Source organism: Rutidosis leptorrhynchoides, chromosome 1 (genome assembly GCF_046630445.1).
Source record: "Rutidosis leptorrhynchoides isolate AG116_Rl617_1_P2 chromosome 1, CSIRO_AGI_Rlap_v1, whole genome shotgun sequence".
In the NCBI taxonomy this organism is placed as follows: Eukaryota; Viridiplantae; Streptophyta; class Magnoliopsida; order Asterales; family Asteraceae; genus Rutidosis; species Rutidosis leptorrhynchoides.
In genome coordinates, this window is record NC_092333.1 from 102,125,991 (window position 1) to 102,140,790 (window position 14,800).

At 39.7% G+C, this 14,800-nt stretch overlaps 2 protein-coding genes across 2 annotated transcripts; both read right to left on the reverse strand.

The window, feature by feature from the left end:
- Nucleotides 1–2,916: 2,916 nt before the first annotated feature.
- LOC139887766 (uncharacterized) lies at nt 2,917–4,322 on the reverse strand. Its single transcript, XM_071870825.1, has 2 exons — nt 3,203–4,322; nt 2,917–2,963 (listed from the first exon to the last, which is right to left on the reverse strand). The coding sequence occupies exons 1-2, from the start codon at nt 4,320–4,322 to the stop codon at nt 2,917–2,919; spliced, it is 1,167 nt and encodes a 388-aa protein (XP_071726926.1).
- A 3,305-nt stretch (nt 4,323–7,627) lies between these two features.
- Nucleotides 7,628–8,669, reverse strand: LOC139863673 (uncharacterized). Its single transcript, XM_071852284.1, has one exon. The coding sequence runs from the start codon at nt 8,642–8,644 to the stop codon at nt 7,745–7,747; it is 900 nt and encodes a 299-aa protein (XP_071708385.1). The 5' UTR covers nt 8,645–8,669; the 3' UTR covers nt 7,628–7,744.
- Nucleotides 8,670–14,800: the final 6,131 nt, after the last annotated feature.

Here is a 14,800-nt window from a genome sequence, read left to right on the forward strand (position 1 = left end):
GGTGGACGAATGCATAGACTGGATCTGAAATCATTGAATAATATTCTCGGTAATCCCTTTGTGAAAATGTCAGCAATTTGATATCTTGTTGGGACATGTAGTACTCGAATGCGACCCTTTGCAACCTTTTCTCTTACGAAGTGAATGTTTAGCTCAATATGTTTGGTTCTTTGGTGTTGAACGGGGTTACCTGACAAGTAAATAGCGCTTACGTTATCACAAAAAACCAATGTAGCTTTAGGAATCGGACATTTGAGTTCTAGTAGTAGATTTCATAGCCAACATACTTCGGAAACAGCATTGGCTACGCCTCGATATTCGGCTTCGGCACTAGATCGTGATACAATAGGTTGTCGTTTAGATGACCATGAAATCAGATTGTCTCCGAGGTAGACACAATAACCCGAGGTAGAACGTCTAGTGTCGGGACATCCGCCCCAATCCGCATCGGTAAATGATACAAGGTCGCGAGAACGAGATGATATAATATGTAATCCCAGTGATAAAGTTCCCTTTATATAACGTATCACTCGTTTCAATGCATGCATATGAGCTACATGAGGTGCATGCATGTGTAAACAAATTTGTTGCACCGCATAAGATATGTCCGGGCGGGTAAACGTGAGGTATTGTAACGCCTCAGCTAGACTTCGATAAAGGGTAGGGTTCGAATAAAGGTCACCCACTGATGAACTTTGCTTGCCTTGAGTATCGATGGGTGTGGCAGCGGGGTTACTTTGGGACAGCCCTGCTCTTTCAATAATGTCCATTGCATAAGCTTTTTGATTAAGAAAAAGACTTTGTCTGTTGCGTTCGACTGAAATGCCCAGAAACGAAGAGAGTTGGCCCAAGTCTTTCATTGCGAATTCTTTGTCCAAAAGTACCATTAGTGACCTGCGTAATTTATCAGAAGAAGTAACAAGTATAATATCGTCAACATATAGTAGTAAGTAAGCGGTTTCTTTTCCCCCATGATATACAAATAACGAATGATCACATTTGCTATGTTTGAAACCAATTGTGGCTACATAGTCGGCAAATCGTTGATACCAAGCTCGAGGTGCTTGTTTCAACCCGTATAGTGATCGCTGGAGTAAACAAACATGGTTAGGGTGTTGAGTGTCACGAAAACCGACGGGTTGATACATATAAACAGTTTCTGATAAATTGCCATGTAAAAAAGCATTTTTGACGTCTAGTTGACGTATGGACCATGCATTCGATATCGCAATACTCAGAACAGTTCTAATAGTTGCGGGTTTGACAACTGGACTAAAGGTTTCGTGACAGTCAATACCAAGTTGTTGAGCTCGACCATCACCAACGAGTCGTGCTTTATAGCGTTCAAAGGTACCATCCGAGCGTGTTTTATGCCTGAATATCCACATCGATCTGATAACGTGCATATGGGGTTGACGTGGGACAAGTATCCACGTCTTATTATCAATAAGGGCCTTGTATTCATCAGTCATGGCACGGTACCAATTTGGGTCGGTAAGGGCAATTTTTGGGTTAGATGGTATAGGAGAGATTGTTGTGGATGTTGACAGATTAAAGGGCAGTTTGGGTTTAATGATACCCGACTTACTTCGAGTGTTCATATGGTGAAGTGGTTGACTTGGTGTTGGGGGTACTAACGCAGATTGGGTAGTATTAGATGTAGTAGACTGATTAATGTTTGAGTTAGATGGTACGTTATTGCTTGGTTTCGTATTTTTTACAGTGGAGTTGGTGACTGATTCAGGTTGTGTGCTTGAGGTCGTGTTGTTTGATGAGGTTACTGGGCTAGTAGATTGGGTAGATGGACTTGAGGGGAACGCATCTTGTGAGTTAGTGGTCTGAGCGTGGTGGATTGGTGGGCTTGTAGGAGTTAAATTTAGTGAATTATTAATTTGATCAGTAGCATTGACATGAGTGGGAAATTCCATGTTATAGTGTATGGGATTGAAGGGTGTAGTAAGAAATTGATAGTCAGAGTGTACCGTATTTTTGTGAGTTGAGAAAGGAAACACGTTTTCGTCAAATATTACGTGACGGGATATAATGATCTTTTTGGAAGACAAGTCGTAGCATTTGTAGCCACGGTGATCTTTGGGATAGCCTAGAAAAACACAAGGTTTGGATCGTGGTTGTAGTTTGTTAATTTGGGTGGAGGGTATGAGACCAAAGACTTTTAGGGAGTCATATATTGGCGTCTTTTGGTACAGTTTTTGAGTAGGAGATAAATGATTAAGTTGTTTATTTGGTAGTATATTGTGTAGATAGGTAGCAGTTTCTAAAGCATGATGCCATAGATTGGCCGGAACTGACGAATGAGATAAGAGTGTACGGATGATGTTGTTTATAGATCGAATTTTTCGTTCCGCTTTACCGTTTTGAGAGGATGTATATGGACAAGAAAAACGAAAAAGCATTCCGTTTTGTGAGCAAAAGTTGTGAAATTGATTGTTATTGTATTCGGTTCCGTTATCACATTGGAATGTTTTTATGTTTGCACCAAATTGAGTATGTATCATTTTGTGAAATAGTTGAAATATATGAAACACTTGTGATTTTGAGGTTAGAGGTATTGTCCATAAGAAATTTGTAAAGTTATCTAGGAAAAGAATATAGTAACGATGGCCACTACAACTAACAATTGGGGATGTCCACAAGTCACTATGAATAATATCAAAAGGTGCAAATGTAATATTGGATGATGAATGAAATGGCAACCGTACATGTTTCCCAAAAATACATGAGTGACAAACATGACTCTTATTTTTCGAATTGTATTGAATACAATTTTTATTACTAAGAGACTTAATGGTACTAGCTCCGGGATGTCCGAGGCGTTTGTGCCATAAGTCTTGAGATAAAACAGTAAAAGCTGAATAAGAAGGTAGGTGCAGCTTGGAGAACGTGAATGGGTAGAGATCACCGGTGCTGTTGCACCGCATTAGCTTGGTCCCCTTCGGAAAGTCCTTCACAGTAAAACTAAAAGGATCAAATTCAATAGATATATTATTTTTGATTGATAGTTTACGTACAGATATGAGATTTTTTACTAGTTTAGGTGAGTGTAATACGTTTGATAGGTATAGGGGTCGGTTAGGATTGAGTTTTAGCTTAGTGTTACCATAGCCAAGAATTGGTATACCGTGTCCATTACCGACAATAATACTAGAGGGTAACCTTGAATGATAATAAGAAGTGAGATTACCTTGCGTACCAGTCATGTGTGATGTAGCCCCAGTGTCTAAGTACCAATTATCATCGGGAGGGTTGAGGCTCATGGCGTGTAGCGCTTCTTCGATATCTGTTGGAGTAGACTGAACAGAATGGGCATAGCTTTGTTGTGGTCTTGGACCAAGGATACCCGGCTGGTTGTTGTTATTGGGCCTTACCCAAGGCATTGAAGGATAAGGGCATGGAGGAGCCGACTGTTGATTTTGCCAAGCCCATGGAGCGTATCCCCATTGAGATGCATTCTGACCAGACGAATTGGGATTAGAGTTGTACGATGAGCGACCTCGCCCTCTTCCTGTGTTCCCTCTGCCACGAAAATTACCCCTAGAATTCCCCCGTCCTCTGTTCGAATAGTTACGAATTTGAGTTTGATTTAGTGATGGTGCACGAGGTGTAGCAGGAGTGGTGGTGACTAGGGCGGTGTTAGCAGTTGAAGTGGCGTAGGCCAATTGCTTTGATTTTCTGGTCTCTTCGAGAATTAACATAGAACGTGCTTCATAGAAGGATGGCAAAGGTTTGCGATGAGCGAGAATGGAGCCGATAGCATCATAGCTATCATTCAACCCAGTAATCAATTGTAGGACCAAACGATTTTCTTCAATCCGGGAGTTGTTATCACTTAGCTGATTAATCTGGTCACATAGCTGTTTCAATTCTTGGCAGTAGGCCGAGACAGAGGAGAAGGCATCAAGACGAGTGTTGGAGAATTGATTCATCAGGTGGATAGATCTTGAGTGTTGGTTGTCATGGAATATGTTTTTAAGACGATCCCATGTTTCTTGAGCAGTTGATCCTGGTGTGAGGATGGTGAGAAGAAGGTCGTTTGAAATTGTTGAGTAGATCCATTGTTTGACCACTGCATCTAATCGTGACCAGTCTGGTGGTTTGGTGGAGGTGTTGGTTGCAGTGGTGGTAGATGATTGGGTGTCGGTTGGTGGTATGATATGATCGATCACTTGAAAGGCAGTACAGTGAATCTGAAAGAGCTCAGACCACGCAGAGTATTGACCGGTTGTTAATTCAAGAGTGATGGGGATGAAGTTCTTGATGTTGTTGATTGTGATTGCAGGGTGGATTTTTTTTGAATCGCCCATAGTGATGATGATTGTGATTAAGAATAGATGAGATGTGAAGGTGTTTTAATCTGATACCATGAAAGTTACTGTCATTAGTCGTGCTTTTCATTAATGTGTAATGTTGTTTTTATACATAAAATTTACAACTGACTTTGCATAATCTTAGGAACAAGCTACTGACTAAGTTGTACAACAGAACCATAATAGTCAATGCCTATAGTACCGGATAGTTGGTTTGTGATTATCTTGAATTATCTTGACTCTATTAATTGTAACTTGTTGATAGTAGAGGAAGGGAGTAAGGGATAGCAAAGGCACCCGAAGGTTCGTAGATGATTATAAGTGGGTGCACGATTGAACAGTATATGAGTGGGGGTTTTGTTTTGGAGGAGCTTACTTGGAAGAATATTTAAGAGGTAAGTTGCCATGGCTAAAGCATGATGCCAAAATTTTGCGGGTACGGAGGAGTGAGCTAGTAGTGTGCGAACGATATTATTAATGGCACAAATTTTTCGTTCGGCTTTACCATTTTGAGGTGATGTATATGGACATGAAAAACGAAAAGTCATACCGTTTTGTTTGCAAAAATTATGAAAGTTGGAATTATTATATTCGGTTCCATTGTCACATTGGAATGCTTTGATTTGTTTTGAGAATTGTGTTTTAATGTATGTAGCAAGAGTTGAGAACGTATTATATGTTTGAGACTTGTGACCTAATGGAAATGTCCACAAATAACTAGAGAAATCATCAAGAAACAAGATATAATATTTGTGACCTTCGAAACTAGTAATTGGTGATGTCCAAATATCACTATGCATAATATCAAAAGTGGATAAAGTAGAAGATAAAGAATCATAAAACGGTTGTTTAACATGCTTGCAAAAAACGCAAGATTGACATAAAGTAGATGTTTGTTTATTACTAGAACTAGAAAAAGAAATACGATTCTTAAGTAAACGAAGAATGTTGGCCCCGGGATGTCCAAGACGCCGGTGCCAAAGTTCTTGAGTAACTGTAATGAAGGTAGAAGGTGAGTTGAGTTGACGAAGAGCGGAAGGTGCGAGAGGGTAGAGGTCTCCTTGACTATTACATCACATTAGTGGAATCCGTGTCCTGTAATCCTTCACAGTCTAACCAAAAGGATCAAATGTTATAGCAAGGTTATTATCGGTGGTTAAACGTCGAACAGAAATCAAATTATTAATGAGATAAGGAGAATATAGTATAGAATGTAGATGTAATGGGTAGTATGTGGTGGGTATAGTTGTGTGACCGAGCCCCTGAATTGGAATGGTGTTACCATTGCCTATAACAATTCGTTTTGTGACATTCTTATTAATAAAAGAAGAGATCATACCTGATGAACTGGCCATGTGAGACGAGGCACCGGTATCCATGTACCATGTATCTTCAGGCGGGTTTAGTGTCATGGTATGAAGAAGAGATCATACCTGATGAACTGGCCATGTGAGACGAGGCACCGGTATCCATGTACCATGTATCTTCAGGCGGGTTTAGTGTCATGGTATGAAGAGCTTAATCGATGTCAGTAGGTGTTGAGGGCATGACTGAAGCAGGATAGGCCTGATGTGGGCGTGGCCAAGGAGTCCAGGAGATGTATTAGGAGTGGTACTGGTAGGCCGGGCCCACGGTGCAGTTGGGTAGGGGCACGGTGGATAAGTGGCCCATTGTCGCTGCCAGGCCCAAGGATTAGAGGATGCTGCCCATGGTTGACGAGGCCCATAGTAGTTAGTGCCCTGATTGTAGCCATTGTTCCTGCCTCTACCACGGTTACCAGACCGATTGTTACGCCCCCCAGTTCGAACACCTCTGCCACGAGATGATGATGAGTAATTGTTGTTTCGATCACTGATTTGAGACGGATCACGAGTGTCTTTGGTTGTGACTGAGAGAGCGGTTTCAGTGGTAGCAGGGGTGTTATTTGATTGACGACTTTTGCGGCTCTCTTCGAGTATCAACATAGATCTTGCCTCATAGAATTTTGGAAGTGGTTCAGTGTGTGCAATTCGTGACCCAATGGTGTAAAAAGCCTCGGTCAATCCAGCGACTAATTGAAGTACCATCCTTTTGTCCGTCACTTTGTCAGACACATTCGAAATTTGATCAGCAATAGACTTGATTTCTTGGCAGTAAGCTGAAATTGATGAGAAATTTTCTTGTTTAATGTTGGTGAACTGATGTTCAAGAGCTAAGGCACGTGAATGCCTATTATCAGTGAAGATGTCACGGAGACGTTCCATTGCAAGACAATAGCATCAAATCGATTCCATTGTTCTTGAGTCATGGCGGGTTCTTTTGAATTGCCGGCTGCTGCACTAGGAGATTCATGGGAGAGATGATCGAGGAGATCGTGTGCTCGCCAGTGGATTTTGAATAGTTCAGCCCAAGATGTGTATTGACTGGCTTCGATTTCGAGTTTGATTGGAACAGAGTGGGTGATATGATTAACAGGTTGAGCCATGGCGATTTTAGAAGGATCCATTGATGATGTTACTGTAGGGAACGAAGGAATTATAAAGAAAGAAAAAAGATGAAGATATGGCCTGATACCATATAAGAAGATTGAATTGGCTTGTTGCCTTTTGCATTCATACGTACAATATTTATATACAGTTTACATAACAAAGTTACAGATAAATGAGGAAACTATATCTCCCATCTTTGTGCATGATATACACGACTAAGGCTTGGTCAAAGCCAACTATACCTACAGCTAACATATATGAAAATATACAGATAAATATACATCTAACATCTATGACTAATAGAAGTGTATATAGCTAGCTAGTGAATTAACATTAACATTACATTATAATAGTAACAACGAGGATCTCAATCTAATCTGTTCGTTTAAATGTGATGATGAGTATTAGTTAGTTAAACATATATGATAATGCTTAATTCGATCAGTAAATAATATCCTTATATTATAAACTACATGGTTACCAACGTACCATGCCACGTACCCTTGATCTATTGCAACTTCTGTCGTGTGTCGACTCAAAAATTGGGTCAGAGATCAGGCGCTCGTACAACCCAAAATCTTTTTTTAAGTTTGGGATGAAGAAAAAAGACTTGGTGGATAGTGATCAAGACTAACCCAACGGAGTTATCTTCAACAGTGGAGCTAGTAGTCAAGTTTGTGTTTTGTAGTCTTGTAGATGTCATTTTAGGTTCATTTGTATAAATTGGAATCACCTGATTATTATTGTATGAAAGATTTACTAAAATTAATATGGAAACAAATCAACAATGAAAACAAACTATATTAATTAATGCAACACAAACATTATGGAGAGTTATCAAATTACACATAAACGAGTTACAACTTACAAGTTACCAGCTAAGAACTAGTTTGCTAGTATGATGTACAAGATGTACGTCATACATTACAGAATCTTATTGCATTTTGTTTTTTAAAGAAGAGGTGGACACACAAAACCAGGAGGAGGGGTCATCCCACAAGTTACCAAAGCTTGAAGTGCAAGAGGAATGAAGATGTTTAGGTTTAGAAGCTTAAGCCTAATAGTAGTACAAAGACACACTGCAGCTTCTAACTCAAGTAATCCTTTAAGCACCGGACAACATACATTCTCAACTGGATTCCCTAATCCTATATGCACCAATCCTCCTAACACATCCACACATGCCCCTAATTTCAATGCATTTATTGGACATGTTGGCATAATTACACCTCCTCCTCCACTTCCTCCACTTCCTCCACCACCTCCTCCTTTCCCTCCTCCGTCGCCACCTTTTCCACCGCCACCACCTCCACTTCCACCTTTTCCACCGCCACCTCCACCACCAGGGGGAGTGTAGGGTGGTGGACAAGGGGAAGAAGGTGGTGGGAGTATCACCGGAGGACTAATGATAGGCGGTGGGAGTATCACCGGGGGACTAATGATAGGCGGTGGAAGGATAGGTGGAGGTACAATAACAGGAGGAGGATACACAATGGGAGGTCGAACAACAGGTGGAGGACGGATTGGTGGTCGAACAACGGGTGGAGGACGAATTGGTGGATGAACAATAGGCGGCGGTCTTGAAATAGGCGGTAAAACTTTTGGTGGTTTAGTTTTTGGTGGAGACCCTTTACCACCACCACCACCACCATGATGTGGTGGTTTGGTGGATGGAGGATGTGGTTTTGGAGTTTTGGGTGGGCTAGGTCCATGATGAGGTGGGCTAGGTGCATGATGAGGTGGGCTACATGGTGGACAGTTTTTGCAGCCAAAAACAAAAGGTATAGAAGTAGTTGAAATATAAATCAAGAAGATGTAGAACATGGCTAACATCTTACTAGATGTACCCATGATTAGGGTTTCGTGTTTTCTTAGCTTGTGTTTGGTAAGTTTTAGTGTTATGGAGTGTTAGAAGTTATATAAATTTATAAATGGTTATTTGACAACCCGTGAATGTAGAAGTGATGATGATGAGAAAGAATTCATAGAATTTGGAACAAGTCATCATCCTAGCTACAACTGTGAAAATCAGGGATTGAAAGTGGAGTTTTTGTATGTTTGTTTGAGACTTTGCTAACTTCAAAAAGAGTCCGTGAATTTACTTAAAATCCGTGAAGATGGTGATGACTATTCTATTAATTTCAGCAGTAATATTATTCTGGTTTCACATCTTTCCATGAAGCCTTTGTTTGTACATCTTCTTCCTTATCATTTAGTACCATCTCATGTTTGCACGAAAACAAATGGTTAAGTGATGTTAATCATTGGTTTATCAGTTAGTTTAATTTTGTGTACTACGGAGTATTATGTTTTATCACGAGAACATGTACTAACACACATATTAATTCATGTTAAATAAAGAAAAGAAAAGTATACGGGAAATGCACCTTTTGAATCATATTTTTACTCTCTGTCTAGTCTGGGTTTTTGGACAATCTTTTTGTTTGTTTGGTGTGTAGACGTTTATTCTTAGGATCTTAGGTCGTTTGGACTCTAAACTAGAGGCGGAAAACACTAGAATAGGGTTAAACCGAGATATGGGTCGTTTTGGGATCGAATTGGTCAAACCTAGAGCAAAACCTAGATTAGATCGACTCCTAGACGATATGGTATATAGTGTTAAGGTTCTCTGGAGACGAAAACCTACGACTTAGGGTGAATGGGACGAGTAACCTCATCAAAGAAGTCTAAACCCGTATATATAGTGAACACAGACACACTCGGTCGAGTGTCTGTGTACACTCGGTCGACTGACTGACACAGTCGGTCGAGTGTCTATACACACTCGGTCGACTGTGTGCAGATTAACATATTGATCATTTAATAAATTAAGTACGCACAAACACAAATATAATCAATAGTCTCGAGTAAACATTATTACATAACCAAAATGTGTTAAACATAAAGACAAATAACGGCTGGGGATTCATGCACCAACAAACTCCCCCTAAGACCTAGCTGTTACAATAAAGCATTCGGTTATCAATCCGTATAAGGATCTGTCACCCAGTTCTTCAGATAGCAAAGTTTGACAACTCTGCAATACTGTTCAGCTTGCACACGATTCTCTGGGCGATACAGCATCCTGTTGTAGTAAAGGGTAAACATATCTTCTTCACAGCAGTTTCTCAACCAAACTGGATCTAGAACCCTTATACTATCATTTTCATCTCCTCCATCTTTGTCTAACACAATTACCGCTTCCTCCGAGCGTTCATCATAATACCACCAACGAAAACGAGGACTGAAGTGCTGCGGCATCTTCCTCAAAGGAACCTTCCGCATATACCTCACAGGTTGATATTTTACTATCTTCCTTCTGACCCCTGTTTTCTTGTTCGTTCGATAAGAGATCTTCGGAAACTGAGGACGAAAACCTATGAAATTAGGTGACTGATATGATCTTCTTATCTTACGAACCAAAATATCAGGAACTCCACAATAATCCTGATACAACATCTTAAGCCTGGCCACCTGCATAAACTCAAAATAAGGTAACGTTTTGAATTCATATGGAGATTTGATATAATCCACTCCATGTTCTTTCTTGATCGCATATATATCAAATTCTTTAATATAAGCCCAGGCAATTATCTTTCCCTTAGCACGTAAACTCTCACAGTGCTCGATAAACTTCAAAAATTGCGGCTCCACCTTAGGCTTCATCACATACTGCCTAATCCGCATCATAATCTTCCATTCTTCTTCCAACACTTCAACTTTTTCTTTGTTGATCTTCACTGACAAGAAACCTTCTGGTAACACACTTTATTGTTCTTTTTGCTCCTTTTCTTTACACTGTCTGTTCAAAAGCTCATTATTCATCTGAAAATAATCAGCGAAAGTTGGATATTCATCACCAACACCTTTATAACGAGGATAAGGCTCGGTTGGCTCATCCTCAATAACAACTTCATCAAAACTATTATCACTTTCATCAAAAACATCAGTATCACTCATATCATCATCAAAATTACGAGCCCCTGAAGTCGAAGCTTCAGTTGAAGCTTTTGATACAGCGTCAGCAGATTCCTTAGCTTCTCGCTCTAGACGCTCTATCAATTCCTGCTCAGTTTCGGTGAGATCCGGAGGGATCTCCCCTTCTTCTAAATCAGTGTAAACAGTAGTGTGATTAAGACGATCCTGCATAGCTAAAAATTCAGAAACTGTTATAACTTGAAGAGGAGTTACATACAGCGGGTTATCCTCCGTGTAGCCTTTTGCAACTTCAACAGCCCTGTCTTCCTCTGCTTCACCAAAATTACCAAACGGATCTGGTTCTCCATCTTCCTCTTCAACCACAACCTTTTTCTCCCATTCATTTAACCTCTCAGTCAATTCTTGATTTTGAGTCTGAAGAGTCAAAATTTCACCAGCTTGACTTCCCACATTTTTCTCTAGTTCTTCAATCTTCAACTGTTGTCGATCAACTAACTTCCTCAACTCAGACATTTCAGTTTCTGTCTTCCTTTTGTCTTCGTCAGCAGCCTTTTGAAATTTCGCAAAATAAGCAGACAACTGAATCAATCTCCGGTTAACTATTCCTAACAAATCACCTGATGCAACCTCAGGACGTTGAGAAGCTTGAACTTGCTGAGAAGATGTAGTTTGTTGTAGTTGAGTGGGTGGAGGTTGAGTAAAACCACCAGTAGCTTGAACAGTCAGAGCAACCTTTGGCTGAGACTAAGTTGTGGAAGATGAACTTCCGTCTTTAACCAAAATCTTCAAACGCTTTTGTCTCCCTCTTGTCGACACCTTGGGGGTTTCAGCTAGCTTCCTTTTAACCAAATCCACCTGACTCTCATCAAGCGCTGCTACATCCTCCTCATTAACTAATCGAGGACTAGTTTGTCTTGGCGGTTTCTGATTCACCTCTTCTCCTCCGTCAATAGTAATATCGGTCTCATCCCCAGAAGTACTGTTCTCATGACGACAACTAAAACCTTCCGGACACACGTAATTTTCATTAATCAGATGACCGATTAATCCTTTCTCCGGAACCTCAACCCGGCTCTGCAAAAACCTGTTGAATGATTGATCATTTAAGTGATTCTGTTTTAGCTCATCCTCAGGAATTTTCACTAATCCCTGAACTTTCTTCTCCAGCATAATTTGAAGAAACCTTGGAAACACCAGATGAATCTTCCTTTTAACATTCAGAACCATTCCATCAAAAATCACTTGAGAAAAGTTAAAATCAGCATTCAAAACCAACGCAACAAACATAGAGCTGTACTTAGCTGTCATCTCGTCAAAACCGCCCTGCATCAGGCTCAAACACCTAAGAAGAACGTACATAAAGTATCAGTATTGCCTTGGAAGCTTCGTACATTTAACAGCTTTGGTTATATCACCAGTATAACCACATCTCTTTAAGCACCTTCTAACTTTCAGAATCGGCAAATCAGTTGGCATATCATCATTATCCAGAAATCCCAGATCTTCCCTGATAGTCTGTGCCGAAATACGAACAATCGTGTTATTGACAGAACTCAATATCACCTTTCTGTTATCTTCAGTAACAACTTGAGCAACCTCCCAGAATGTTCTCTGATGAGAATAATATGGAATACACTCAGCAATAATAGCTTTAAAGATCCTGGAACGCTTCAAAAATGCAATAATATGACCAAATCCTCCTCTTTGGGCCTCAGGACCCTTTTCGTCAACACATGCAAGTACGTTTGTATCTTCTCGACCAATCATACCTGGTAACTCAGAAGATAAAGGGATTCGTGGTTCACGTTCTTCATCAGACATCTGCGGTTGTTCTTGAGACATAGTGAATATCTAAAAATCACTCAAAACAATATAACAAATAAACATTTACCTCCATGTATCATGGGGTATCTAGTTAATCATATGAATCAACGGATAAACAAACATAACAAGCACATTAACTAATACCCACACATTTATATCGTTCAGTGGTTATGTTTATTACACACCATAGTACAAAGGCTAACATGCTAGCCTTATCAAATTACATAATAACCATAGTTAAACATAATCACACTAAATCACAAACATAAGGATTATGCTTCAATAACATCCTCTGGTACTGGCTTCAATTTGTAATTCGTGTCCTCAAACAGATCAAGCTCATCAAACAAATGATTTAAAAGGACGGCATAGGGAAATGGTTTTTCCTCATTATCCAAAGCGTCCTTCATGATATTAATGACAATCTGACTAAAATTCACCTTGATACGTTCCATAAGACAGTACAACAGAACAGCCTCAGTACCAGATAACAAATAGTCAGATGGATCTCTAAACACCACGTTTCTCTTGATAATCCTCAAGTTAGACACCAAATCATCCCTAACATCACTATCTCTGATCTTAATTCTATTGGAACCAATTACATACCCTGGCTTGGTGATGTGAGCTGCCACCCCACCCGCATCAAATTTGATAGAAATCTTTCTAATATCTTTACTAGAGCAATATACCTTGGCTCCCCAGTAATTCAATAGTAAGTGATCTGCGAAGTCATCTATGGTCCATTTATAGGCATTACCAAAGAAATTAGAATGAACATGATTCTTCTCTATGGCCACACTAGAATAGAACTCTCGGATAAGCTTAGGACAGAAATGATTCCCTATCTAAAGAAAAGTTATACAATCTAAACCTTTCCACTGATCTTGAGTGAACTGGGTTGCAACAACTTTGGTCTCTACATGGATAGGCCTGTGTTTGGCCAAAGCTCTCTTACGTTCAAGATCATATTCCCAAGTTCCACTTATCCTACTACTTGGACCTGACATCCTTAGATCAAAACTACACAAAACATTCAGTATAACATGATACGAACTCAACAAAACAAGCAAAAAACAGCAAAATTCAAAAATTAAGGTTTCTATACACTCGGTCGAGTGTATACACACACGATCGTGTGTATCTTAGAATGGTCGAGTGTGTGAACTCTCTCGATCGAGGGTGTCACACCCTCGGTCGAGCGTGTTCATCAGATCTGAGAACCCTAACTTTGCAAATCAATCAAATCTGTTGTTTTTGCTTCAATATCTGGTCACAAAAGTCTCTAAACATGCCGATTAACATAATCAAACAACTAATTTTAACAGATTAAGTCTAAAAAGCATTCAATTCGTGTTTTGCATTTCGAATACAAAAACAAAGATTATGAGCAAACGAAAACGAGTTATGATACCTTGTTAGTGGCGCTATGATCGCAAGAGAAAGATGTATCTAAAACTAGCAATCAAAAACTCGTTCTTTAAATTTGAAAAACTTGGTAAAATTTGATCCCTAAATCACACAAGTATTCTGAGCCGTTTGAGACTCAGATCCTTTTTATACCCCCAGACACACTCGGTCGAGTGTGTCGTCTACACGGCCGTGACTGAATACTCACTCGGCCGCGTGTGTTTTAAACACATCACATAATTTCACCAAGTCAGTCGGTCGTGCGAGTAGCTTACACGGTCGTGTGTGTTCACTCACTCGGTCGACTGTCTTTAGGGTTGAAAACATAGAAAATTTCAATTTCAATATCACAACACCTTCCTTGTCCACTCCCCCTGGGACTGATCTCCACAGTATAAAAACAAAACCCACTTTGTTCCTTTAAGCTCTAAACAATTTATTCTCTAATTTAACAAAACACATAGGATCCTTTCACAGTAAACCTTTTCGAGAACTGAGTTGTTTGGCTTAATACATAAACAGAAATGCACATGCAACTAATCTTATGAATGCAAACAATCTCAGATATGCATGCACATGCAAATACACAAAGCAAATTACTGTACAAGATCCAGTGTGTCATGATTATCAACATTATAACAGCAACAGTTAACCTTTTAGATCTGCAATAAATCAACTTCTAACATCAGTTTCATTAAACAATAGCATAAGAAGAATATATGATGTTATCAGCATAGTAACAGATAAGACTGCTTATCATGAATCACACTACAAGGAGAATAACACATCTTTTTGTGAGTTGACATATTAAATTGATTAAATCTTTTGATTCGG

Excerpts from the sequence above, each read along its gene's own strand:
- LOC139887766 (XM_071870825.1), bottom strand. The coding sequence starts at position 4,322 with ATGGGCGATTCAAAAAAAATCCACCCTGCAATCACAATCAACAACATC. Across the intron at positions 2,964-3,202 it reads ACACATGACTGGTACGCAAG|GACTTTCCGAAGGGGACCAA; the intron begins GTAATCTCACTT and ends TTTACTGTGAAG.
- LOC139863673 (XM_071852284.1), bottom strand. The coding sequence starts at position 8,644 with ATGGGTACATCTAGTAAGATGTTAGCCATGTTCTACATCTTCTTGATT.